The sequence below is a fragment of the Callithrix jacchus genome, chromosome 10 (genome assembly GCF_049354715.1).
Source record: "Callithrix jacchus isolate 240 chromosome 10, calJac240_pri, whole genome shotgun sequence".
NCBI lineage: Eukaryota > Metazoa > Chordata > Mammalia > Primates > Cebidae > Callithrix > Callithrix jacchus.
Window position 1 is genome coordinate 65,010,866 of NC_133511.1, and position 26,652 is coordinate 65,037,517.

Consider the following 26,652-nt stretch of genomic DNA (forward strand, 5'->3'; position numbering starts at 1 on the left):
TTTCTGCAATATTTTACATTTATAACAAATAATTAAAATAATTACTAATTTAATTTGATGTAATGAAATTTAAACATAATGAAACTAAATTAGAATATAAATAAATTACCACAGCAAGACTGAAGATAGAGGGCTCCAACCCTAACATTAACAATTACTAATCTGTCTATAAGGTTTCTGGTGAATTTTTCAAAAATAGCAATGTCACTTTAAAAAATCTATTAATTGTATATCTATACACCAGAAACTAATAAAAATAAAATTTAAGGATACATACAATAATATCAAAAAACACCAAAAAATAGAAATAAATTCAATGAATCATGGGAAAGACCCATATATTAACTATCTTATTTCAATAATGTTTTATAAAGAAGATCTAATAAACAAAGACATGTATCATTTTCCTGGGAATGGAAGCCTCAATATTGTACAGATGTCTATTATCCCCAATGACATTTGATAATATATTCAATGCAGTTCTGTCAATATCCTAGCAAGTCTCAGCAATGATGTACAACAATTAAGACAAAAATATCCTAGCAAGGTTTTCTTTTCTATGCAGAAATTCACATGAAAATGACATAGAACAAAAATAACCATTGTAATCGTGAAGAAAAACAACTAAGCTGAAGAACTTTAACAGATATCAGCACCTACTAGAACATGAAAAAAATTAAAACAGCGAAATAATGGCAAAGGAACAGAAAAATAGACCATTAGAACAGAACAGAGGGTTCTTAACAGACTTACAAGCATATTGTTATCTGACTTATGAGAAAAGCAAAACCGCAATGCAATGGAGAAAGGATGATGTTCAATGAATAGTGCTGGGTCAACTGACTATTAATATGAAAAAAATCTTGACTGTTACCTCACATCACATACAAAGAGTAATTTCAGATGAATTATAGATATAAATGTAAGAAGTAAAATAGTAAAGCATTTCAAAGAACACATAGAAGAACACCTATAAAATCTTAAAATAGGCAAATATTCCTGCAAATAGACACAAAAAGCATCATATATGAAAGACTGATAAAATGGAACTTCTGTTCATTTAAAGGTATCATTAAAGAGTGAACAAGCAAGCCACAGAATGGGAGAATAGATTTTTAAGCATATGCCAAATAAAGAATCCCTATCCATAACATATAAAGAAAGCTTATAAAAAAAAAAAAAAACAGTCAAACTCCTCACCAGCAAAGGAACAAAGCTGGATGGAGAATGACTGTGACGAAATGACGAAATTAGACTTCAGAAGATGGATAATGAGAAACTTTTGTGAGCTAAAAGAACATGTATTAAATCAATGCAAAGAAACTAAGAACCTTGAAAAAAGATATGAAAAAAATTTGAGGAAATGATGACAAGAATGGATAACTTAGAGAGGAATATGAATGAACTAAAGGAGCTAGCTGAAAAACACAATACGAGAACTTCGCAAAGCATGCACAAGTTTCAATAGCCGAATTGACCAAGCAGAAGAAAGAATATCTGAAGTTGAAGATAAACTCAATGAAATAAAACGAGAAACCAAGATCAGAGAAAAAAGCACAAAAAGGAATGAACAAAGTCTCCAAGAAATGTGGGACTATGTGAAAAGACCTAACCTACGTTTGATAGGTGTACCAAAAGGGGACGAAGTATTTTCCAAGCTGGAAAATACTCTTCAGGACATCATCCAGGAAAATTTCCCCCACCTAGCAAGACAGGTCAACACTCAAATGCAGGAAATACAGAGAACACCACAAAGATATTCCACAAGAAGAGCAACCCCAAGGCACATCATCGTCAGATTAAACAAGGTTGAAATGAAAGAGAAAATACTAAGGGCAGCCAGAGAGAAAGGTCGGGTCACCCACAAAGGGAAGCCCATCAGACTCACAGCAGATCTCTCGGCAGAAACACTACAAGCCAGAAGAGAGTGGGGGCCAATATTCAACATCCTTAAAGAAAAGAACTTTCAACCCAGAATTTCATATCCAGCCAAACTGAGCTTCAGAAGTGAAGGAAAAATAAAATCCTTTGCGAACAAGCAAGTACTCAGAGATTTTGTCACCACCTGGCCTGCTTTACAAGAGCTCCTGAAAGAGGCACTACACATACAAAGGAACAACCAGTACCAGCCATTCCAAAATCACACTAAATGCTAAAGAGCATCAACATAATGAAGAATCTACAACAACTAACGGGCAAAACAGCCACTTAGCATCAAAATGGCAGTATCAAATTCACACATAACAATATTAACCCTAAATGTAAATGGACTAAATGCACCAATCAAAAGACACAGACTGGCAAATTGGATAAAAAACCAAAACCCATCAGTGTGCTGTATTCAGGAAACCCATCTCACATGCAAGGATACACAAAGGCTCAAAATAAAGGGATGGAGGAAGATTTACCAAGCAAATGGACAGCAAAAAAAAGTAGGAGTTGCAATTCTCATCTCTGATAAAATAGACTTTAAAGCAACAAAGATCAAAAGAGACAAAGAAGGCCATTACATAATGGTAAAAGGATCGATACAACAAGAAGAGCTAACGATCCTAAACATATATGGACCCAATACAGGAGCACCCAGATACATAAAGCAAGTTCTTAATGACTTACAAAGAGACTTAGACTCCCACACAATAATAGTGGGAGACTTTAACACTCCACTGTCAATATTAGACAGATCAACCAGACAGAAAATCAACAAGGATATCCAGGGCTTGGACTCAGACCTGGAGCAAGCAAACCTGATAGACATTTACAGAACTCTCCACCCCAAATCCACAGAATATACATTCTTCTCAGCACCACATCACACCTACTCAAAAATTGACCACATAATTGGAAGTAAAGCACTGCTCAACAAATGCAAAACAACTGAAATCATAACAAACAGCCTCTCAGACCATAGTGCAATCAAGTTAGAACTCAGAATACAGAAACCAACCCAGAACCACACAGCTTCATGGAAACTGAACAACTGGCTCTTGAATGTTGACTGGGTAAACAATGAAATGAAGGCAGAAATAAAGAAGTTCTTCGAAACCAATGAGAACGAAGACATAACATGCCAGAACCTCTGGGACACATTTAAAGTAGTCTCTAGAGGAAAGTACATAGCAATAAGTGCCCATATGAGGAGAATGGAGAGATCCAAAATTGACACCCTATTGTCAAAACTGAAAGAGCTAGAGGAGCAAGATCAAAAAAACTCAAAACCCAGCAGAAGACAAGAAATAACTAAGATCAGAGCTGAACTCAAGGAGATTGAGATACGAAAAACCCTTCAAAAAATCAATAAATCCAAGAGCTGGTTTTTTGAAAAGATCAACAAAACAGACAGACCACTAGCCAGATTGATTAAAAAGAAAAGAGAGAACAACCAAATAGATGCAATAAAAAATGATAAAGGGGAAATCACCACAGATTCCACAGAAATTCAAACCATCATCAGAGAATATTACAAACAACTCTATGCACATAAACTAGTAAACCTGGAAGAAATGGATAAATTCCTGGACTCCTGTGTCCTCCCAAGCCTAAACCAGGAGGAAGCTGAAACTATGAATAGACCAATAACAAGGTCAGAAGTCGAGGCAGCAATTAAGAGCCTACCACACAAAAAAAGCCCAGGTCCAGACGGGTTCACAGCCGAATTCTACCAGACACACAAAGAGGAGCTGGTACCATTCCTTCTAAACTATTTCAAACAATCCAAAAAGAGGGAATACTTCCCAAATCATTTTACGAGACCAACATCATCCTGATACCAAAACCCGGCAGAGACCCAACAAGAAAAGAAAACTTCAGGCCAATATCCATGATGAACACAGATGCAAAAATCTTCAATAAAATATTGGCAAGCCGAATGAAACAGCAAATCAAAAAACTTATTCACCATGATCAAGTAGGATTCATCCCGGGGATGCAAGGCTGGTTCAACATACGCAAGTCTATAAATGTAATTCACCACATAAACAGAACCAAAACCAAAAACCACATGATTATCTCAATTGACGCAGAGAAGGCATTTGACAAAATTCAACAGCCCTTTATGCTAAAATCCTCAATAAACTCGGTATCGATGGAACGTATCTCAAAGTAATAAAAGCTATTTATGACAAACCAACAGCCAATATCATACTGAATGGGCAAAAGCTGGAAGCATTCCCTTTGAAATCTGGCACTAGACAAGGATGCCCTCTTTCACCACTCCTATTCAATATAGTTCTGGAAGTTCTAGCCAGAGCAATCAGGCAAGAAAAAGAAATAAAGGGTATTCAAATAGGAAAGGTAGAAGCCAAATTGTCTCTATTTGCAGACGACATGATAGTATACCTAGAAGACCCCATCGCCTCAGCCCAAAAACTCCTGAAACTGATAAGCAACTTCAGCAAAGTCTCAGGATATAAAATCAATGTGCAAAAATCACAAGCATTCGTCTACACCAATAACAGACTTAAAGAAAGCCAAATCAAGAACGAACTGCCATTCACAATTGCTACAAAAAGAATAAAATACCTTGGAATACAACTCACAAGGAACATAAGGGACCTCTTCAAGGAGAACTACAAACCACTGCTCAATGAAATCAGAGAGGACACAAACAGATGGAGAAACATTCCATGTTCACGGTTAGAAAGGATTAATATCGTGAAAATGGCTATACTGCCCAAAGTAATTTACAGAATCAACGCTATCCCCATCAAGCTACCATTGACTTTCTTCACAGAACTGGAAAAAACCACCATGAACTTCATATGGAACCAAAAGAGAGCCCGCATAGCCAAGTCAATTCTAAGCAAAAAGAACACAGCGGGGGGCATCACACTACCGGATTTCAAACTATACTACAAGGCTACAGTAATCAAAACAGCATGGTACTGGTACCAAAACAGAGATATAGACCAATGGAACAAAACAGAGGCACCGGAGGCAACACAACATATCTACAACTATACAATCTTTGATAAACCTGACAAAAACAAGCAAGGGGGAAAGGATTCCCTGTTCAACAAATGGTGTTGGGAAAACTGGCTAGCCATGTGCAGAAAGCAGAAACTGGACCCCTTCCTGACACCTTACACTAAAATTAACTCCAGATGAATTAAAGACTTAAACATAAGACCTGGCACCATAAAAACCCTAGAAGGAAATCTAGGCAAAACCATCCAGGACATAGGAGTAGGCAAGGACTTCATGAACAAAACACTAAAAGCATTGGCAACAAAAGCCAAAATAGACAAATGGGACCTAATGAAACTCCACAGCTTCTGCACGGCAAAAGAAACAGTCACTAGAGTGGATCGGCAACCAACAGAATGGGAAAAAATTTTTGCAGTTTACCCATCTGACAAAGGGCTGATATCCAGAATTTACAAAGAACTCAAACGGATTTACAGGAAAAAAACAAACAAGCCCATTCAAAAGTGGGCAAAGGATATGAACAGACACTTTACGAAAGAAGACATATATGAGGCCAACAATCATATGAAAAAATGCTCATCGTCACTGGTCATCAGAGAGATGCAAATCAAAACCACATTGAGATACCATCTCACGCCAGTTAGAATGGCGATCATTAAAAAATCTGGAGACAACAGATGCTGGAGAGGATGTGGAGAAAAAGGAACACTTTTACACTGTTGGTGGGAGTGTAAATTAGTCCAACCATTGTGGAAGACAGTGTGGCGATTCCTCAAGGCCTTAGAAATAGAAATTCCATTTGACCCAGCAATCCCATTACTGGGTATATATCCAAAGGACTATAAATCGTTCTACTATAAGGACACATGCACACGAATGTTCATTGCAGCACTGTTTACAATAGCAAAGACCTGGAACCAACCCAAATGCCCATCGATGATAGACTGGATTGGGAAAATGTGGCACATATACACCATGGAATATTATGCAGCAATCAGAAATGATGAGTTTGTGTCGTTTGTAGGGACATGGATGAATCTGGAGAACGTCATCCTCAGCAAACTGACACAAGAACAGAAAATGAAACACCGCATATTTTCACTCATAGGTGGGTGATGAAAAATGAGAACACATGGACACAGAAAGGGGAATACTAAACACTGGGGTCTATTGGGGGGGAAAGGGGAGGGCCAGTGGGAGGGGGAGGTGGGGAGGGATAGCCTGGGGAGAAATGCCAAATCTGGGTGAAGGGGAGAAGGAAAGAAAAGCACACTGCCATGTGTGTTCCTACGCAACTGTCTTACATGCTCTGCTCATGTACCCCAAATCCTAAAATCCAATAAAAAATTTTAAAAAAATGTTTATAACATTTATAAGATATGAAAGACTAACTTCATTAGTCTTCAGGAAAATAAAAATTAAAACTGCAAGAGAATATTACGACATATCCACGAGAAAGGCTAAAATGAAAAATACAAATTACTAAATGCAATAAGTACAAAATATACAAAAAGTATAAATTCCTGACAAGTATGTAGGAAGGAGCAATACTGGATGGAGGGGCGGTAAATGGGTACAATCATATTGGAAAACTATTGGACACAATCTATTTAGCTGAAGATATGTACATTCTCTGACTGTAATTCTACTCCTCAGTTTCTTACCCAACTGAAACACCTAAAAAATTTTTATTAAGAAACATATAAAAGTTCTTCATTAAGAAACCTAGAAGGTTCATGGAAGCATTAACTATAATGGTCCCAAAATGAAAATTACTGAAACCAACAGCAAGAGTAGATAAATAAATTCACACTCATATAATGGAATACTATTTGGCATTAAGCATGAACAAACTATAACTACATGAAGGTAAGAATGACTCTACAAACATAATGTTGAAAAAAGCCAGCATATGTACATTTAAGATTCTATTTCTATAAAGTTCAGAATTAGGCAAAACCAATCTGATTTGAGTCAAGGCAGTGACTAGTCTGGATGGAGACGTGGTAAATCGAAGGAGGCATGAAAAGGCTTCCCAGGTTTTGGGGTCCTGCTTCTCGACTGAGATTCTGCTCACATGAGTGTGTCTGCTTTGGGACAATTCAAGCTGTATGTATACAACTTCTCCATAACTTACCATGGGGTTACAACCTGATAAACTCATTATGACAAACCCATAAACTTGAAAATATCGTAAGTTGAAATGTAATTAATTTCAACCTAACCTACTGATCATGAAACCTTAGTCTAGCCTACCTTTAAGGTGTCAGAACACTTAACATTAGCTTCCAGTTGGACAAAATCATCTAACACAAAGCCTATTTTATAACACAGCATTGAATACTGTACACAGATGAGCATTTTGTAGACTTGATGGGATGTGAAAACATAAAACACAATATCCAAAAAACACTGGCAACAGAGTATACTGCAGAGTACCGGTTTTTTACCCTCATGATCACGTGGCTGACTGGGAGCTGCAGCTCACTGCCGCTGGCTAGCATAGCAAGAAAATATCAAACCACATATTGCTAGCCTGAAAAAATAGCAAAATTCAAAGTATGGTTTCTACTAAACGCATATCACTTTTGCATACTGTAAAGCTGAAAAATCATCAAGTCAAGCTATTATTTAAGTCCAGGACCATTTGAATACAGATTTGTACACACCCGTCTGTATGAACTAACTTCATAATACTTGAGAAAATACTTTAAAAATCAGAGAAAATTCTATCACCATACAATTATGCACTGCATAATGACGTTTCAGTCAACAACAAACCACATATATGATGGCGGTCCCATAAGATTATAATATCGTATTTTTATTCCATGCTTAGATATATTTAGATTCATAAATACTCACCACTGTGTTACGGTTGCCTACAGTATTTGGTATGGTAATATGCTGTACAAGTTTGCAGCCTAAGAGCCATAGGCTATACCATACAGCCTAGGTATGTAGTAGGCTATACCATCTGGGCTTGTGTAAGCACACTCTATCATGTAGCTCAACAAGAAAATCACCAAAGGATGCATTTTCAGAATACATCCCTGCCATTAAGCAGTGTGTGGCTACATTTACACACACACAAAATGACTCTTTGAGCTTGTGAAGAAGAAAGGAAAACTATTGAATGTGGAAGTCAGGCTGTTTGTATGGTATTTCTACTCACCTTTGTCCTGTAATGCAATTTGCTGCTTATGCAGTAATGCCACCTCCCGTCCCAAAGCTTTCTTCTGCCGTTCCAGTTCATTTTGAAGCACCAAAATTTTTAATTGGAGGCATTCACTTTTTTTTTTCTAAATAAATAAAATCACAGGTATATTTATAAATACAAATGTCATGACTGTGAATAATTATACACTCAATGTTTAAAAATAAATAATGATCTAAAGCACTTTAATACTCATCAAACTTACGAAACTCTTGAGTAACTTGATTATCAGCACCATCCTTTTAATGAAAATCATAGAGATATAAACAAAGAATAAAAGTAAATCTTAAGTCTGGGGACCCAACAGACACTACACAAAATATCTCAGGTTCCTTCCCTGACACCACAATACAATAAGATTTTTAAAACTTAATAACAAATAAATGAAGTTCTCAAAAAGTTAAATACAGAGGTACCATAAGACCCAGCAATTCCACTTCTAGGTATATACCAAGAGAACTGAGCACATGTCCACACTTAAACCTGAACACAAATGTTCACAGCAGCATTATTCATAAAAGTCAAAAAACATAAACAGCCCGCATGTCCACCAACTGATGAAAGGATAAATAAAATGTGGCCTATCCATACAATCAAATATTATTTTGTAATAAAAGGAAATTAAGTACTGACAAATGCTACAACATGGATGAACCTTAAAAACATTATGCTAAGTAGGCCAGGCGCTGTGGCTCAAGCCTGTAATCCTAGCACTTTGGGAGGCCAAGGCGGGTGGATCACAAGGTTAAGAGATCGAGACCATCCTGGTCAACATGGTGAAACCCTGTCTCTACTAAAAATACAAAAAATTAGCTGGGCATGGTGGCGTGTGCCTGTGATCCCAACTACTCAGGAGGCTGAGGGAGGAGAATTGCCTGAACCCAGGAGGCGGAGGTTGCAGTGAGCCGAGATTGCGCCATTGCACTTCAGCCTGGGTAACAAGAGCAAAACTCCATCTCAAAAAAAAAAAAAAATTATGCTAAGTTAAAGACTCCAGTTTTAAAAGGCCACACACTATATGGCTCCACTTACATGAGATGTCCAGAATAGGCAAATCCATATAAACAAAAAGTAGATCTTTCACGTTTGCCAAACTGAACCAAGGTGCTCTAAGAAGGCCAGGCAGATGCCTGAGGTTTTCAACCCTGCTAAGCAGTAACCAACCGAGCCCCATGTGGTATCTACTGACATCACATGGGGATCCTGGACTTGGGAAAACCCTCTCCCATCCTCAATGGGGTGGTATTAAAGAAGGCCTAGTGGAGAGTCACTTTCACTACCACCAAGTGTTAATGGGGCCACTCTCCTTTCTGTGATACCAGTGGAAGACATTTGGGGAGAAGTAACAAGGCACTCCTACTCCTCCCAGATAAGAAGGTGGCATTGGAGGCCTAGTGGGGAGCCACTCGTCAGCATTAATTAAGGGAAGGGGAGCATTCTTCCCTGCCACCAAGGGGTCAATGGAAGCTGCATAGGGAATCTGGACTTCTATACTCATCTGGCAGTAATGAAATGGTACCTCTTCCTTCCCCTACCAAAGAGGTCTCAGAGGAAGCCAGCTAAAACAGAAGGCTTAAATAAGATCCAGAGAATTCAAACATAATGCCCCCGATGTCCAAGCTTCAAGCAAAAACCACTCCCCACATCAAGAACCAGGAAAAGATCAAAGAAAATAAAAGAAGACAAGCAACAGATGCCAAAACTGACCTGACAGACATGTTACAATTATCTGATAAAGAGCTGAAATTAGCCAACATAAAAATGCTTCAACAGCAATTAAGAACATGCTTAAAACAAATGAAAAAGTAGAAAAAAATAAACTAGAAAGTCTCAGCAAAGAACCAGAAGATATAAAGAACTAAATGGAAATTTTAGAACTAAAAATAACAAAAACTCTCAATGAATGGGCTCAATGGCAGAATGGAGGAAGCAGAGAAGAGTCTGTGAACTGAAAATAGAACAGTTGAAACTACCAATTTTAACAACAGAGAAAACAGCCTTTAAAAGAAAAAATAAGGCCTCAGGGACCTGAGCTTATCAAATTAGGCAGAAGAAAGAAATCTACATATGCAAGAAGCTAGTTAAATCCAAACAGAATAAATCCAATAGAGAAAAATCAATGAAACCACAACTGGCTCTTTGGAAAGGTAAATAAAATTCATAAAACTCTAGCCAGGGCTGGGCACAGTAGCTCACACCTGTAATTCCAACACTTTGGGAGGCTGAGGCAGGTGGATTATCTGAGGTTAGGAGTTCAAGACCAGCCTGGTCAACATGGTAAAACCCCAACTCTACTAAAAATATAAAAATTAGCCGGGCATGGTGGTGGACACCTGTAATCCCAGCTACTCAGGAGGCTGAGGCAGGAGAATCCTTTGAACCCGGGAGGTAGAGGTTGCAGTGAGTCGAGATAATGCCATTGCACTCCACCACTCCACCCTGGGCAACAAGAGTGAAACTCCATTTAAAAAACAAAAAACAAAAAAATAACTCCAGCCAGACTATTCAAGGAAAATGAGAAAAGGCAAAAATTACTAATATGAAGAAAGAGGGGTTATCACAATTGATCTCACAAACATCAGAATAATAAAGAATACTACGAACAACTCTATGCTCAGAAGTTTGATAATTTAGATGATATGAACCAATTCTTTGAAAGACAATCTACCAAAACTCATAGTAGGAGAAAGAGATAATAAAGAAATTAGGTTGGACATGGTTATAATCTCAGCACTTTGGGAAGCCCAGGTGAGAGGACTGCCTGACCCCAGAAGCTGGAGACCACCCGGGGCAACACAGTGAGACCCCGTCCATAAAAATAAAAAATAACAAAATTGGCTGGATGCAGTGGCATGCACCTGTAGCCCCAGCTACTCAGGAGGCTGAGGTGAAAGAATCACTTGCGTTCACGAGTTCAAAGATAGAGTGAGCCATGATCATGCCACTGTACTCAGCCTGGCAAGAGAGCAAGACCCTGTCACAAAAAAAACAAAAGAGAGAGAAATTAAATCAACAACCTTCCAAAACAGAAAAAAAAAAAAGGTCTAGTTGGTTTCACAGTGAATTCTACCAAATATTTAAATAAGAAACAATACCAGTTCTTCAGAATCTCTTCCAGAAATCACAAGTAGATGAATGCTTGCTAACTCATTCTATGAAGTCAGCATCACCCTAACCAAAATCAAAGACACTACAAAATATTAGCAAATTAAACCCAACAATGTATAAGAATAATTACACAACATGGCCACATGGAATCTATCCCAGATAGGCAAGGTTGGTTCAACATTCAAAGAGCAATTAATGTAATTCATCACATCAACAGGCTAAGGAAGAAAAAGATGATATGATCACACATTGGTAGATGCAGAAAAAGCATGTGACAAAATCCAATGACGATTCATGATAAAAACTTTCCGCTAAATAGAAAGTAAGGGGAACTTCCTTAACTGGTAAAGAACATCTACCAAATAACCTACAGATAACAGCATACTTAATAGTAAGAAACTAGATGCTTATACCCTAATTCTGAGAACAAGACAAGGATGTCCCTTTGACTCCTATTTAACATAGTTATACTTTATAAGTCCTAGCCAATGAAATAAGAAAAGAAAAAGAAAGAAAAGCTACACAGATTGGGAAAGAATAAATAAAATTGTCTTTATCTGCAGATAATATTACTGTCTACATAGAAAACCCCAAAGAATTGACAAAACAAAACAAAAAACCCTCCTGGAAAAAGCAATTATAGCAAGATTGCAGGATATAGAATTAATATGTATAAAAAGATGCCTTCCTGTGTAACAGCAATAAAAAAGTGGAATCCAATTATCCCATTATCCATCAAATTATTTTGTTAATATAAAAACTGACTCTAAAGTTTATATAAAGGCAAAAGAATACATGATACAATATTGAAGAAGAACAACAAAGTTGGAAGGCTGACAGTAGCCAATGTCAAGAATTACTGTAAGCTACAGTAATCAAGACAGGGTGGTATGGGGAACAGACAAACAGATCAATCAAATGGAACAGAGAGCCCAGAAATATACCCAAGTCAAAGAATCTTTGACAAAGAAACAAAAGCAATTCAATGCAGAAAGGATAGTCTTTTCACCAAATAATGACGCCACTAGACAGCCACATGCAAAAAAAGAAAGGACAGAAGAAACAGAGCAAGGGGGAGGAGGGAGTAATCAATCTAGATGCAGACCTTATACCCTTCACAAAAAAGTAACTCAAAACGGCTCACAGATCTAAATATGAAATTAAAAATTATACTTCTAGAAGATAACATAGGAGAAAGTACAGAAGACTCTGGGTTTGGGGATAACTTTTTAGACACAACACCAGAAGCAAGATCCGTGAAAAAAGAAATTGGTATCTTGGAAATTATTAAAATCTGCAAAAGACACCGTTTTAAGAGTAAAGACAAGCCACAGATTGGGAGAAATTCTATACAAAAAACATATCTGATAAAGAACTGGTATCTAAAATACACAAAGAACTCTCATTTAAAAAAATATACACAGGGTCTCACTATGTTGCCCATGCTGGTCTCGAACTCCTGAGCTCAAGGAACCCTCCCACGTCAGCCTCCCAAAGTGCTGGGAATTACAGGCATGACCCACTGTACCTGGCCTCAAAGAACTCTTAAAATTCAACAATAAGAAAATAAACAACCCTGCAACCCTGGCAGGACACAGTGGCTCACACCAGTAATCCCACAACATTGGGAGGCCGAGGCAGGCAGATTACCTGAGGTCAGGAGTTCGAGACCAGCCTGGCCAACATGGCGAAACCCCATCTTTACCAAAAATACAAAAAACAAAGCAAAAAAGAACTGAACAAGCATCTCATCAATGCAAGTTAAAACAACAATGTGATATGACTACGGACCCATTAGAATAAAATCCAAAACTCTGATGCTACCAAATACTGGCAAAGATATGGAACAACACGAGCTGTCATTCACTGAAGGTGGGAATGCAAAATGGTACAGCCACTTTGGCAGATAGTCTGGCAGTTTCTTACAAAGCTAAAATAGGCTTACTATACAATCTAGCAATCATGCTCTTATATATTAACCTGAATATTGAAAACTTATGTTTACATAAAAACCTACTCACAAATGTCTACAACAACTTTATTCATAATTGCCAAAACTTGGAAAGCAACCAAGATATACTTCAATAGGTCAACAGATAAACTGTGGTATATATACAATGGAGTATTATTCGGTGATAAAAAGAAATAATCAATCCATCGTAAGAGAAATTGTAAATGCATATTGCTAAATCAAAGAAGCCAGTCTGAAAAAGCTACATACTGTATGATTCCTACTGTATGAAATTCTGGAAAAGGTAAAATTATAGAGACAGTAAAAGATCAGTTCCCAGGGGAGGGAGAAAAGGATGAACATATAGAGCATTGGATATTTTTAGGGCAGTGAAACTATTCTGTTTGATACTGTAATGGTGGAAACATAATACATTTGTCAAAACTCATAGAACTGTATAACATAAAGAGCAAACCCGAATGTAAACTATGGACTTTAGTTAATAATAATGTATTAATATTAATTAGTGAATATAACAAATGTGCCACACTAGTACAAGATGTTATAACAGAAGAAATCGGGTATGGGGTGGGGCATATAGGAACTCTGTACTTTCTGCCTACTTTTTCTATAAATCTAAAACTACCTTGAAAAAGAAAGTTTATTTTTTAAAAGTCACATTAAATATCAATTTTACTAAATACATGTTTAATTAAACAAAATCCCTGACCCATTCTACCAGCCAAAGACACAATTAAATTTGTTGTTTAATTTATGTTTCCATATAAATATTACATCAAACCATGGCTTAAACTTTACTCAACTTCTTTTTTTCTCCGAAAATCCTGCCTGAACTTATTTCCAGATACAAATCTGAAATTCTGTCCCCAAAATGAGTATGTACGTGCCTCAATACATGTGCATACACACACAATTACTGCACTATGAATATGTATGCCCTTCTCTCCTGGTCTTTATCAGTGTCAATAATACTCATGGCATAAATATTAAGCAAACAGCAATTTGATTATAGCTAGTAAATTTTTATCTCCTTCCTAAAGTATAAACAATTAAAATTGTAACTACAAAACTCATCTGTTAAGTAAACAGATTACCAGGAGCAAAGATAAGCGGATAGAAAACTTTAAAAGGAAAAAGTAAGTATCTTGATTTGATTCACAGACAATGAGGAAGTCTGGGAACTCAGTGATATACATCATGGTATGGCCTTGTTGAAGCAACGGGCATGGAAATGATTTTTGGCAATATGTTAAAAGTACTTACAGCAATCATTTCTCACCCAAGATGCTTTCTTACTCATCCCTGAAATACTGATTCTAAACAGATGGTATGATCATCTGTTAAAGACATTCAAGCCAAGAAAACAGCAGAAAAACTTATTTCCAATCATTACTATATTTGGCTTGAAAGGTCTATGAAATATGCCTTTGCAAAGAATGTTCCTAAACAATTTTCCTGAACAAAGCAAGCATTAATAAAGGCCCTACTACATGCTTCTAGATGAATGAGAAATGGTCTCTACTTTCTATGAATGTAGGCCTACTCGAGATAAAAGCCATTTTGCCCTACAAACCCACTGTAAAAACAGAAACCAAAAGTCCATAAGGTTCTAAGATGCAGAAGCAACCCAAGCGTCTATCAATAAATGAATGGATAAGCAAAATATGGTATATACATACAATGAAAGATAATTCAGCTTTAATCAGGAAGGAAATTTCTGCAATATGCTACACCATGGATGAACCTTGAGGACATTATGCTAAGTGAAACAGCAGCCATAAAAAGGTATGTACTGCATGATTCCACTTAAAAGAGTTACTTACAGTACAGTCAGAGTCACAGAGATAAAAAGTAGAATGGTAGTTGCCAGAGGCTGGGAGTAGAGGGAAGCAAGGAGTTAGTGTTTAGTGGGTACAGGGTTTCGGTTTAAAAGACTTCTAGAGACGAATGGTGATGATGGTTGCGTGACATTATGAAGGTATTTAACGCCACTGGGCTGTCCATTTAAAAATGAAATAAGATCATAAATCTTATATGTATTTTGCCATAAAAATAATTGGAAAAAAATCAATGAGATTGTTTATTATGAAAGAAAAAGGAATGAAGAAATAATCTTAAGTTTCCTTTAGCAATGCAATAGTATAATCAAGAAGCCTAAGGTGTTCTTACATCACTGAGGAAAAAGATAGGTAAAATCTTTAGAAGCAATCTTCTCCCACAAAGAGTGAGGTGTTCAACTTCCATAATGTGAATTTTTCCACAAAATATGTAAATTGAATTCTACCTGGGCAGAGAAAGAAAATAGACTAAAAGAAAAGCTAATCTTCAGAGAACACAGGGATATCCCTGGCTAGGAGGTTAACCTGCTCTATTCCAGGGTATATACTAAGATATGCTTTCTGGATTTAAAGAACTAAGGTTACAAGTTAATCTAAATAATACATTAATATGGGAAGGCATGCATATAGTGTTTGTGTTATGGTCTATGTGCAGAAACTGGCTCATTTACAGAAATATATCAAGTCATAAAAATCAGAATTGTTGGCTCCAATTTCTTTTGTTTTTTTGTTTTGTTTTGCTTTTGTTTTTGTTTTTTGAGACAGAGTCTCACTCTGTCGCCAGGCTAGAGTGCAGTGGCGTGATCTCAGTTTACTGCAATCTCCACCTCCTGGGTTCAAGCAATTTTCCTACTTCAGCATCCGAGTAGCTGGGATCACAGGCAAGTGCCACCACGCCCGGCTAATTTTTGTATTTTTAGTAGAGACAGGGTTTCACCATGTTGGCCAGGATGGTCTTGATCTCTTGACCTCATGATCCAACCAGCTCAGCCTCCCAAAGTCCTGGGATTACAGGCGTGAGCCACCACACCCAGCCGGCTTCAATTTCAAATGAGTAAACAAACCCTACCCATGTAGGATCTAGTTCTATTTCCTTTCTAATGCATCAAAGATGAATGCTCAAAGATCTTAATGTTCCCCAATCTTCTATGGGATTCAGTGTTCTATTTATCTGTTTACTCCCAGTGTAATGTCACATATATATCTCCAATACATTAGTTTTAATTAGACGTTAGTGTTTTTATACAACACTATATGTGAACTGAAAATCACAGATACACACATTCCTATTTATGAGTCTGGCAAAAAAAAAACATGGGAAATGTTAAACATTCATTTCAGAAAGATGACTAACGTATAAATAACACATGATCAATTGAGTATTCCAAATCCAAATATTTGAAGTCCAAAATGCCAACTTTGAGCACCAACATGAAGCTCAAGGAAAATGCTTATTGGTGTGTTTTAGATTTTGGATTTCAGATGTTCAATCAGTAATGGAACAAGTGTCTTCACACTGATCGTGTTGGAGCTAAAATGCCTTAGGGCAAAAGTTCCTAAAGCATGTTCCTGGGAATCGTGAGGATTCCTGACATTCTTACAGTCTTGCAAGATAAAATATATTTGCATAACACTAAGCTATATTCCTCTTTTCCACTCTCATTTTCTCATAAGTGTATGATGAGACCCATGATATTGCAAGCAGATTCACTGAAGCAGATGTGAAAATTCAGACGTCTTTTGTTAGGCTAGACATTAGCTTAATAGAAGTTAAATTTACAAAATATTTTAGCAATGCAATGCTAATTAAACCTTTTGTTCAAAAAAATATGCTTATTTTTCATAAAAATATATTACTCAGGCTGGGCACAGTGGCTCACGCCTATAATACCAGCACTTTGGGAGGCTGAGGCGGGCAGATCACAAGGTCAGGAGTTCAAGACCAGCCTGGCCAACATGGTGAAACCCTGTCTCTACTAAAGACACAAAAAATTAGCCAGGCATGGTGGCACATGCCTGTAATCCCAGCTACTCAGGAGGCTGAGGCAGGAGAATCGCTTGAACCCAGGAGGCAGCAGTTGCAGTGGGCAGAGATTATGCCACTGCACTCCAGCCTGGGCAACAGGGCAAGGACCCCATCTCAAAAACAAAACAAACAAACAAATATATATATGTATGTATATATAACTGAATTACTGAATTCTTTGAGATTTTTAAGAGTATAAAGGGGTCTTGAGACCAAAAACTATGAGAATTGGTGGTTAAGGGTATATTTTATCTTCATCTATAGTAATTTTCCCCCCAAAATGGAAAATAATTAACAATCAGAAAAAAGCTTTTAAAATTGTGGCAGCTGTCCCAAAAGTTAACACATTTGCTTTTCAATGTCATTTTATAGGTTGTTTCTACTGCACCTACACCTAGTCGACCACTAAGAAAAGGAAAAGATTTCCTTGGAAAATATTTCCAATCCATTAATTTCATAGACTTAGCAGTAACTGAAAACCTGGGTTTAGCCAGGAAGATACAGCAAAAATATATAATAATAAAATATACAGGAGCTCTGCTTCTGGTGAAAAAGAATGAGTCTGCAACAAGCTGCTCCTCTCATAGAGGATACAGACTATGGATAACAGATACAGACTATGGATAAAATACAAAAATCTTCTACTTGAGGGTTCCTGAGAATGATAATGGCAGGCATATTTTGGAGGTGAGTCCAAAGTTGGCATAAGCAACCAACAAAGTGAATTTCCCCTTTTCAGTGTGGCTTTTCCCTGAGGGTGGCTGCAAACTCCAAAAGAAAGTCAACTTTCTTTCTGACCAAAGGAGCCAGGGAAAACAAGCGTGAGGCAATCAAGCGTGCCGAATGGAGGAAGGCAGAAAATGGGCACCCCAAATTCTATTTAAATTCAACCCAAGTCTCAGCCTGAATCCTACACTACACATGCATGAAACAAACACAAAGAAGCTTGTACCTACGGGTAAAAACTACACTGAAATCTGAGCCAGTGTTGATTGCAGGCATGACAGTTTGATACTAACCAAGTTAACTACCTGCTAAAATAAAAATATCAACATTTCACTTTGGGAGGCCGAGGCGGGTAGATCACGAGGTTAAGAGATCGAGACCATCCTGGTCAACATGGTGAAACCCCGTCTCTACTAAAAATACAAAAAATTAGCTGGGCATGGTGGCGCGTGCCTGTAATCCCAGCTACTCAGGAGGCTGAGGCAGGAGAATTGCCTGAACCCAGGAGGCGGAGGTTGCGGTGAGCCGAGATGGCGCCATTGCACTCCAGCCTGGGTAACAAGAGTGAAACTCCGTCTCAAAAAAAAAAAAAAAAATCAACATTTTTTGGAACAAAGTAACAAAATCCAGAGATTCCACCAAATTACATTCACAATGTCCAGGACACTATGCAATATTACCCAATACATGAGGAGTCAGGAAAATGTGACTCACTCTCTAGGGAAGAGAAAACCAACATATGCCAACTCCAAGATGATCCAAATGTTAGAATTACCAAAAACTTTAAAGGCACTCTGATAAACATGTTGACAAAAATTGAAATATTCTTATAGTGAATAAAAGGATATGAATTATAAGCAGAGAACTAGAAAATATTTAAAAGGTCCAGATTTCTGCTTCTGGGCAAGAAGGAGTAAGAAAAAAAAGAACACTGCCCAACTAATTTTGCCAGGCTACCATAATCCTGCTACCAAAATCTGACAAAGCAATTCAAAACATTGTATCACAATATCCCTAATAAATATAGGTCCAAAATTCCTTAAATTATTACTAAAGCAAATCCAAGAAGATATGAAGGGAAAAAATTTATAAGCACAAATCCAACAAAATACAAAAATAATTATATATCAAAATCAATTTAGGTTTATTCCAGAAATGCAATGTTAGTTAAATATTTGAAAATAAACCAAAAAGTTCATCATAGTAAGAGAATAAAGAAAAAAATCATATAATCATTTCAATGGATATAGAAAAACCATTTGACAAAATTCAACATCTATTCATGATTAAAAACTCTCAGAAACTAGGAATAAGAGGGAACTTCCTAAAATTAATGAAGGGCATTCCTAGTATTCCGTTTAACAGAGAAACGATGAATTGCTTCTCCCTAAAACCAGGAACAAGGTGAGGATTCCTGTTTTTACTAATTTTTTTCCAACATTGTACTGGATGAAAATCAAATAAAGGGCATAAAACTGTTCAAGCTCACAGTTATGATTGTTTACATAGAAAACTCCAAAAAACTATAAATAATATCATGAATAAGTTAATATGACAAGATTACAAGACAGAAGATTAATAAGTTAAAATTAATTGTATTCTTACAAACTAGCAGCAAACAAATGAGAAATAAAAATTCAAAAACAATTCCACTTGCAAAAATGCCTCCCCTGCCAAAAAAAAAACCTCCCATAAAACACTTAGGAATAACTCTACAAAAGATGTCCAAAATCTCTACAGTGAAAGTTATGACATAATAAAGAGAATTAGAGAGAAATCTAAGTAAAAGAGATAAACATCATGGTCACGGACTGAAGGACCCAATATTGTTAAGATAGCAATTCTCCACAACTTTATCTACTGCTTCTTATCAAAATTCCAGCAGGTCTCTCTCTTTTTTCTTTTTTTTAGAAATTGACAAACTATTTCTCAAATTCACTTGGAAATATAAAGAATCTAGAAAAACCCCTAACAAGTTTTAAGATGACAGATCTACAATAATAAGCGAGTTTGGTATTGGTGAAATACAGACACAGATCAACAGAACAGAACAGAGAATCCAGGAACAGATGAACAAATATATGATCAACTGATTTTGAACACACATCTCAAGGCAATTAAATGGAGAATAAAAAGACTATTCAACAAATGATGCTAAATCAACTGGATATCCATGCAGGGGGAAAAAATTACCCTTACTTATCTGATACAAAACAATGAACTATAATAGAAGTACATTATAGATATAGATGTAAAGCCCAAAACTATTAAACTACTAGAATAAAACATAGGAGGAAATTCCTCTGACCTTGGGTTAGGCAAGTATCTCCAATATTTCTTATAAAGAAAATAAAAATCCCTAAACATAAAAAATTAAATTAAAATTAAATACATTGGACTTCATCAAACTTCAGAACTTTTGCTCTTTAGAAAATACTGTTAAGAATACAAAAAGGCAAGGCACAGACCAAAAAGAAAATATTCCTAACACACATAACAGAAAAAGGATTTGTATATAGAAACACACATGTATACTTACAAGCCCAAAATAAGAAGACAAAAATCTGAATTAAAAATGAGAAAAAACTTCAGGAGGCTGAAGTGAGAGGATTGCTTGAGGCCAAGAGTTCAAGATCAGCCTAGGCAACATAGCAAGACTCTCTCAACAAAAAAATAAAAAATTATCTGGGCATGGTGGCTACTCAGAAGGCTAAGGCAGGAGGATAACTTGAGCCTAGGAGTTTGAGGCTGCAGTGAGCTATTGATCGTGCCACTGCACTTCAGTCTGGGTGACAGAGCAAGACTTAATCTCCTTAAAGAAGACAGCGGGAGTGAGACAGAGAACAAATCTGAAACTACTTTACATGTTTCTAGGACTAAACAAATAAGTAAGTAAATTACAGATAATGGGAGCCAGTTTCTCCCATCAGAAAAAGAAAATACAAATAAACAACATGACGAGGATGACTAGAATGCACTTTGTGGCATTAGAGTGTAAATGATTCATATTATCTCAATTTAATATACAGAGAGACAGAAATGTGTGCATACATAGCTCTGTCTATTGAGAGGTCTTAGAAGCAACCTAGTGGCAACAGGCCCAGACCTTGTTTCTAAATATCATTATTAAACAAAAGAAACAGGGCTCCTGGAGAAATGGCTAATTCTAGGGCTGGGATGGGAAAAACCTAAGATGAGATTGGATCATATAGTGCCAAGGAGTAAGGAAGTATTTTAAAAACAAACAAACAAAAAAAGAGATAGGGATATATCAAAGGACATAAGAGCCAACTAGAAAGAGCTCTCAATGGTCAAATCCAAAAGCTGAGCAAGAAAAAAAATAACATAGAACTGGATTATAACCCAAAGTATAAAATAAACATGCATGAGTCCACACTAGTAATTGATTAAAGAAACAAATAAATGGTGGGAGAAGAGACAAATCTTCCACACGAAGAATTTTAAATAACATATATAGATACTCCCCCATCCAGGAGGTGGAATTTAATTCCCTTCCTCTGACTTAGAAACTTCAGTAACCTGCTTTCAAAAAACAGAGTACAGAAAAGGAACTTGTTGGTAATGGAGAAACCTGGGAGATACTACCTTAACCAAATGACTGAGGTTCATATCAACAGTGATTAGTCACAGCGATTTTAAAAAGGAAAACAGAGAAACACATAGATTGGAGACTAGGAAAACATGATGACAAAATCCGGTGTGGTATCCTGAACTAAATACTGCAACAAAAATAGGAATCAGGACCCAGTCTAATCAAGAGAAAAACATCAGACAAATCCTAATCAAGGAATATTCTATAAAATACCTGCCCTGTCAAAGTCCTCAACACCACAAGGGTCATCAAAAATAGGAAAAGTCTGAAAGATTTTCACAATCACGAAGAATCTAAGGAAGCATGATTACTATTACTATATGCAGTATGTTTTCATGGATAGGATTATGGACTAGAAAAAGAACATTAGGTAAAAGCTGAAAGAAGAAACTGAATAAAGCATGAACTTTGGTTAATGGTAATTTATCAGTATAGGTTCATCAATTATAAAAAAATGTACCATGTTAAGGTAAGATAATAATAGGAGAAACTGGGTGTGGTGCATATAGGGTAAGTCCCTGTACTAATTTTGTGATAATTCTATCAACCTAAAACTGTTCTAAAATTAAAAGTGTATTCATTTTTAAAAAGACATTAATGGAAACACTGGTGAAATGTGAATAAACTCCACAGTTAATGGTATCATATCAATGTCAATTTTTTTTTAACCACATACCATGTCAAATGTACTATAGTTACATAAGATGTTAACATTAGGGAAAAACAGATGAAAGGTATGTGGGAACTCTGAATTATCTTGGCAAGTTTCCTATAAATCTAAAATAAAGAGTTTATTTTTAATGGGCAAAAATATTTTAACTGATACTACCTTTTTTTTTTCTTTTTTTTTTTTTTGAGACAGAGTCTCACTCTGTTGCCCAGGCTGCAGTACAGTGGCACAATCTCAGCTCGCTGCAACCTCTGCCTTCTGTATTTAAGCGATTCCCCTTCCTCAGCCTCCCAAGTAGCTGGGACTATAGGCACATGCTACCACACCCAGCTAATGTTTTGTATTTTAGTAGAGATGGGGTTTCACCCTATTGGCCAGGCTGGTCTCGAACTCCTGACCTAGAGATTCACCCGCCTCAGCCTCCCAAAGTCCTAGGATTACAAGTGTGAGTCACCGCACCTGGCCCTGAAATGATACTTAAAAGATGCATGCTTATCCAACAGGATATGAAAAATGCTCATCATAGAAATACAATTTAGAACAAAAAGAGAAAATACTACATAACTGCTACAATAGCTAAAATGTAAAAAGACTGACCTCTTAAATAAAATGGACAAATCCTTGAAAGCCACAGCTACCAAAGTTCACTCAAAAGGTAAGTCATGAAAGAAGTTGAATTTCCAGTTCAAAAACCTCACAAAAAAACCTTCAGGCCCAGATGGCATCAATGTAAATTCTACCTAACATTTAAGAAATAATTCCAATTCTGTACATATTCTTCCTGAAAACAAAACTGTGTTTTGAAAGGAAAAAGGAAAAAGGAAAAAGGAAAGGAAAGGAAAGGGGAAAATGGGGAAAACGGGGAAAGGGGAAAAAGAGAAGGGAAGGGAAGGGAAGGGAAGGGAGGGGAGGGGAGGGGAGGGGAGGGGAAGGGAGAGGGGAGGGGAAGGGAGAGGGGAGGGGAGGGGAGGGGAGGGGAGGGGAGGGGAGGGGAGGGGAGGGGAGGGGAAGGGAGAGGGGAGGGGAAGGGAGAGGGGAGGGGAGGGGAGGGGAGGGGAGGGGAGGGGAGGGGAGGGGAGGGGAGGGGAAGGGAGAGGGGAGGGGAGGGGAGGGGAAGGGAGAGGGGAGGGGAGGGGAGGGGAGGGGAGGGGAGGGGAGGGGAAGGGAGAGGGGAGGGGAAGGGAGAGGGGAGGGGGAGGGGAGGGGAGGGGAGGGGAGGGGAGGGGAGGGGAGGGGAGGGGAGGGAAGGGGAAAGGGGAAAGGAAATGGGAAAGGGGAAAGGAAAGGGGAAAGGGGAAAGGAAAGGAAAGGAAAAAGGAAAGGAAAGGAAAAAGGAAAGGAAAGGAAAGGAAAGGAAAGGGGAAAGGGGAAAGGGGAAAGGGGAAAGGGGAAAGGGGAAAGGGGAAAGGGGAAAGGGGAAAGGGGAAAGGGGAAAGGGGAAAGGGGAAAGGGGAAAGGGGAAAGGGGAAAGGGGAAAGGGGAAAGGGGAAAGGGGAAAGGGGAAAGGGGAAAGGGGAAAGGGGAAAGGGGAAAGGGGAAAGGGGAAAGGGGAAAGGGGAAAGGGGAAAGGGGAAAGGGGAAAGGGGAAAGGGGAAAGGGGAAAGGGGAAAGGGGAAAGGGGAAAGGGGAAAGGGGAAAGGGGAAAGGGGAAAGGGGAAAGGGGAAAGGGGAAAGGGGAAAGGGGAAAGGGGAAAGGGGAAAGGGGAAAGGGGAAAGGGGAAAGGGGAAAGGGGAAAGGGGAAAGGGGAAAGGGGAAAGGGGAAAGGGAAAGGGGAAAGGGGAAAGGAAAGGGGAAAGGGGAAAGGAAAGGGGAAAGGGGAAAGGAAAGGGAAGGGGAAAGGAAAGGGAAGGGGAAAGGAAAGGGAAGGGGAAAGGAAAGGAAAGGGGAAAGGAAAGGGAAGGGGAAAGGAAAGGGAAGGGGAAAGGAAAGGAAAGGGGAAAGGGGAAAGGGGAAAGGGGAAAGGAAAGGGGAAAGGGGAAAGGAAAGGGGAAAGGGGAAAGGGAAGGGGAAAGGAAAGGGAAGGGGAAAGGAAAGGCAAGGGGAAAGGAAAGGCAAGGGGAAAGGAAAGGCAAGGGGAAAGGAAAGGCAAGGGGAAAGGAAAGGCAAGGGGAAAGGAAAGGCAAGGGGAAAGGAAAGGCAAGGGGAAAGGAAAGGCAAGGGGAAAGGAAAGGCAAGGGGAAAGGAAAGGCAAGGGGAAAGGAAAGGCAAGGGGAAAGGAAAGGCAAGGGGAAAGGAAAGGGAAGGGGAAAGGAAAGGGAAGGGGAAAGGGGAAAGGAAAGGAAAGGGGAAAGGGGAAAGGGGAAAGGAAAGGAAAAAGGGGAGGGGAAAGGAAAGGGGAAAGGAAAGGAAAAAGGGGAGGGGAAAGGAAAGGAAAAAGGGGAGGGGAGGGGAGGGGAAAGGAAAGGGGAAAGGAAAGGAAAAAGGGGAGGGGAGGGGAGGGGAAAGGAAAGGGGAAAGGAAAGGAAAAAGGGGAGGGGAGGGGAGGGGAGGGGAGGGGAGGGGAGGGGAGGGGAGATGAAAGAAAGAAAACAAACTACAGATCAATATTCTTTATAAATATATGTGCACGATTCCTTTAAACTATTTTCACAAATTAAATCCAGTAATATGTATTAAAAAGTAATTCACCATGAGCAGGAGGGCTTTCCCCAGGAATGCAAAATTGAGTTAACATTCAAAAAATCAACCTATGTTTTTTACCATAACAGAAGAGAAAAAGCATACATTCATTGAAACAGATACAGAAAAGGCATTTGACAAAATCTAAAACACAAACTGTACATGGTGGTACATGTCTATAATACCAGTTACTCAGGAGGCTCAGGTGAGAGGACAACTTAAGGCCAGGATTTCAAGAGCAGCCCGGGCAACAGAGTGAAATTTCACCTCAAAACAAAAAAATTCAACAGCAGAAATTTCACAACAAATGTAATTAAATGTCAGGCATTCATGTTATGTGAGAAGATGGCAAATTTTTGAAAGTCGCCAGCATGAACCCAATTTCTTGTCATACAGTTAGTCTCAGAAGGTAATCCGATTTCCTTCAACATCAAATATGCCTTCTTGCTGCATTGTTACTCAGGTTAAAATGAAAATGATTTCTAAATGCGGGAAATGGATGGGCTGGAATACAATGGCCAGGGCCAATTTGAAAAGTAAATGAGAAAAAAGACAAATAGTAAAGTTTTCTAATATGCTACAGGTAAAACTTAAGGTGACTAATGAACATGCAGATGGTATTATTCTCTGAAAGGAAACAAGTAAACTGAATTCTCTGTCTCTATTGTCAAATTATTGTGAGAAAGTTGTTTCCTTTCTTTAAGCTTCATTTTCCTGTCCTATTATAAGAGGACATTAAGCTAGATTCATTTTTAAATTCAACAAATACTTACTGAGCACCTACTATGTGGCAAACACTTTTGTAGATGCTGGAAATATACCAATGCTAAAAAAAAAAAAAAAAGATAAAAACCCCTTGCCTTATAAAGTTTAAAGAGATAGAAAAATATGTAAAATATATACCATGGCAAATGATAATGAATATTGTAGAGAACAGTAAAGCAGGAAAGGGGACAGAACATACTGAGGGGGCTGTAGTTTTAAATGGGGTTATTAGAGAACAAGAGGATTTCTAGGTTCACATTCAGTTCAAAAATCCAATGATTTTCTTCTGTTGATGAGGCAGCATAATAACATACAGTGAACCTCTGAACTTGACCTCTTTAAACTCACGCATTCTATTACTTTGCTCTGTGTCACCACTTACATTTTTTTAAAAAACAGGATTAAAAATACATTTTTCCACACTGAGATAAAGTACATGCTGTCATTTAATGAAACAAGTAATTTCTCAGTCTTGCCTTCAGAGAGGAAAATAAAAATAAAACCTAGCAATTTTTCCCAAAGGTTCTAAAGATCTAGTATTTTTATACACTATAGAAAGAATTAAAATTAGTGATTTTTTTCCTCCTTTTCAATAAATTGATGGTTTAAAATTTAGTCCTTTATTGGGTCTAAGTTACAAAAAGAGGCGGTTTAATAGTACCTTTGAAATGGAAGACGTTTCTATAGACAAGGAAAGTCACATGAATAATAAGAATTACTACTATGGTTACTGTAGCTACCATATTTTGTATGCTTGCTACGTGCCAGGTAGCTGTTATATATTAGGTTGAACTATATGAATCTGCCACTTATAGGTCAAAATCAGCAACTGTATACAGTTTGAACTGATATATTAATTTCAAATTCCATGAGAGAAAAGTTTCTGTGAGATTACATGCATTGCTGCTTTTCTATACTTCCACTACATGATTATCTTGGGCAAACCTTCAAGGCAACAAAAAGCTTTTGTTTTGTGATGTAAAGGCCCTCTGCTAAGCTGAGAAAGCTGTAAATGACAACAGGAAGATGCTGCCTATCTGTGATGAGTTCACACAAACAAATACTCAAATAATCTTAACTAGAATTTAATTTGAAGATCTAAATTTTATTTTAAGTCTAAGCCACAGAGCGAAGTTCCTCAAAAGCTATTCATTCCAAAGTGGCTTAAAAA

The 26,652-nt window shown here is 37.7% G+C and overlaps 1 protein-coding gene across 14 annotated transcripts in view; it reads right to left on the bottom strand.

Annotated features, from left to right (window-relative positions):
* The window catches only part of UVRAG (UV radiation resistance associated), a 319,164-nt gene that overhangs the window by 161,692 nt on the left and 130,820 nt on the right, over positions 1 to 26,652 (bottom strand). For all 14 annotated transcript variants that reach the window (XM_078340195.1, XM_078340191.1, XM_035265389.3 and 11 more), the window contains one exon: positions 8,102 to 8,228. In XM_078340195.1, the coding sequence (XP_078196321.1) occupies positions 8,102 to 8,228 (127 nt within the window). The remainder of the gene's footprint in view (positions 1 to 8,101; positions 8,229 to 26,652) is intronic.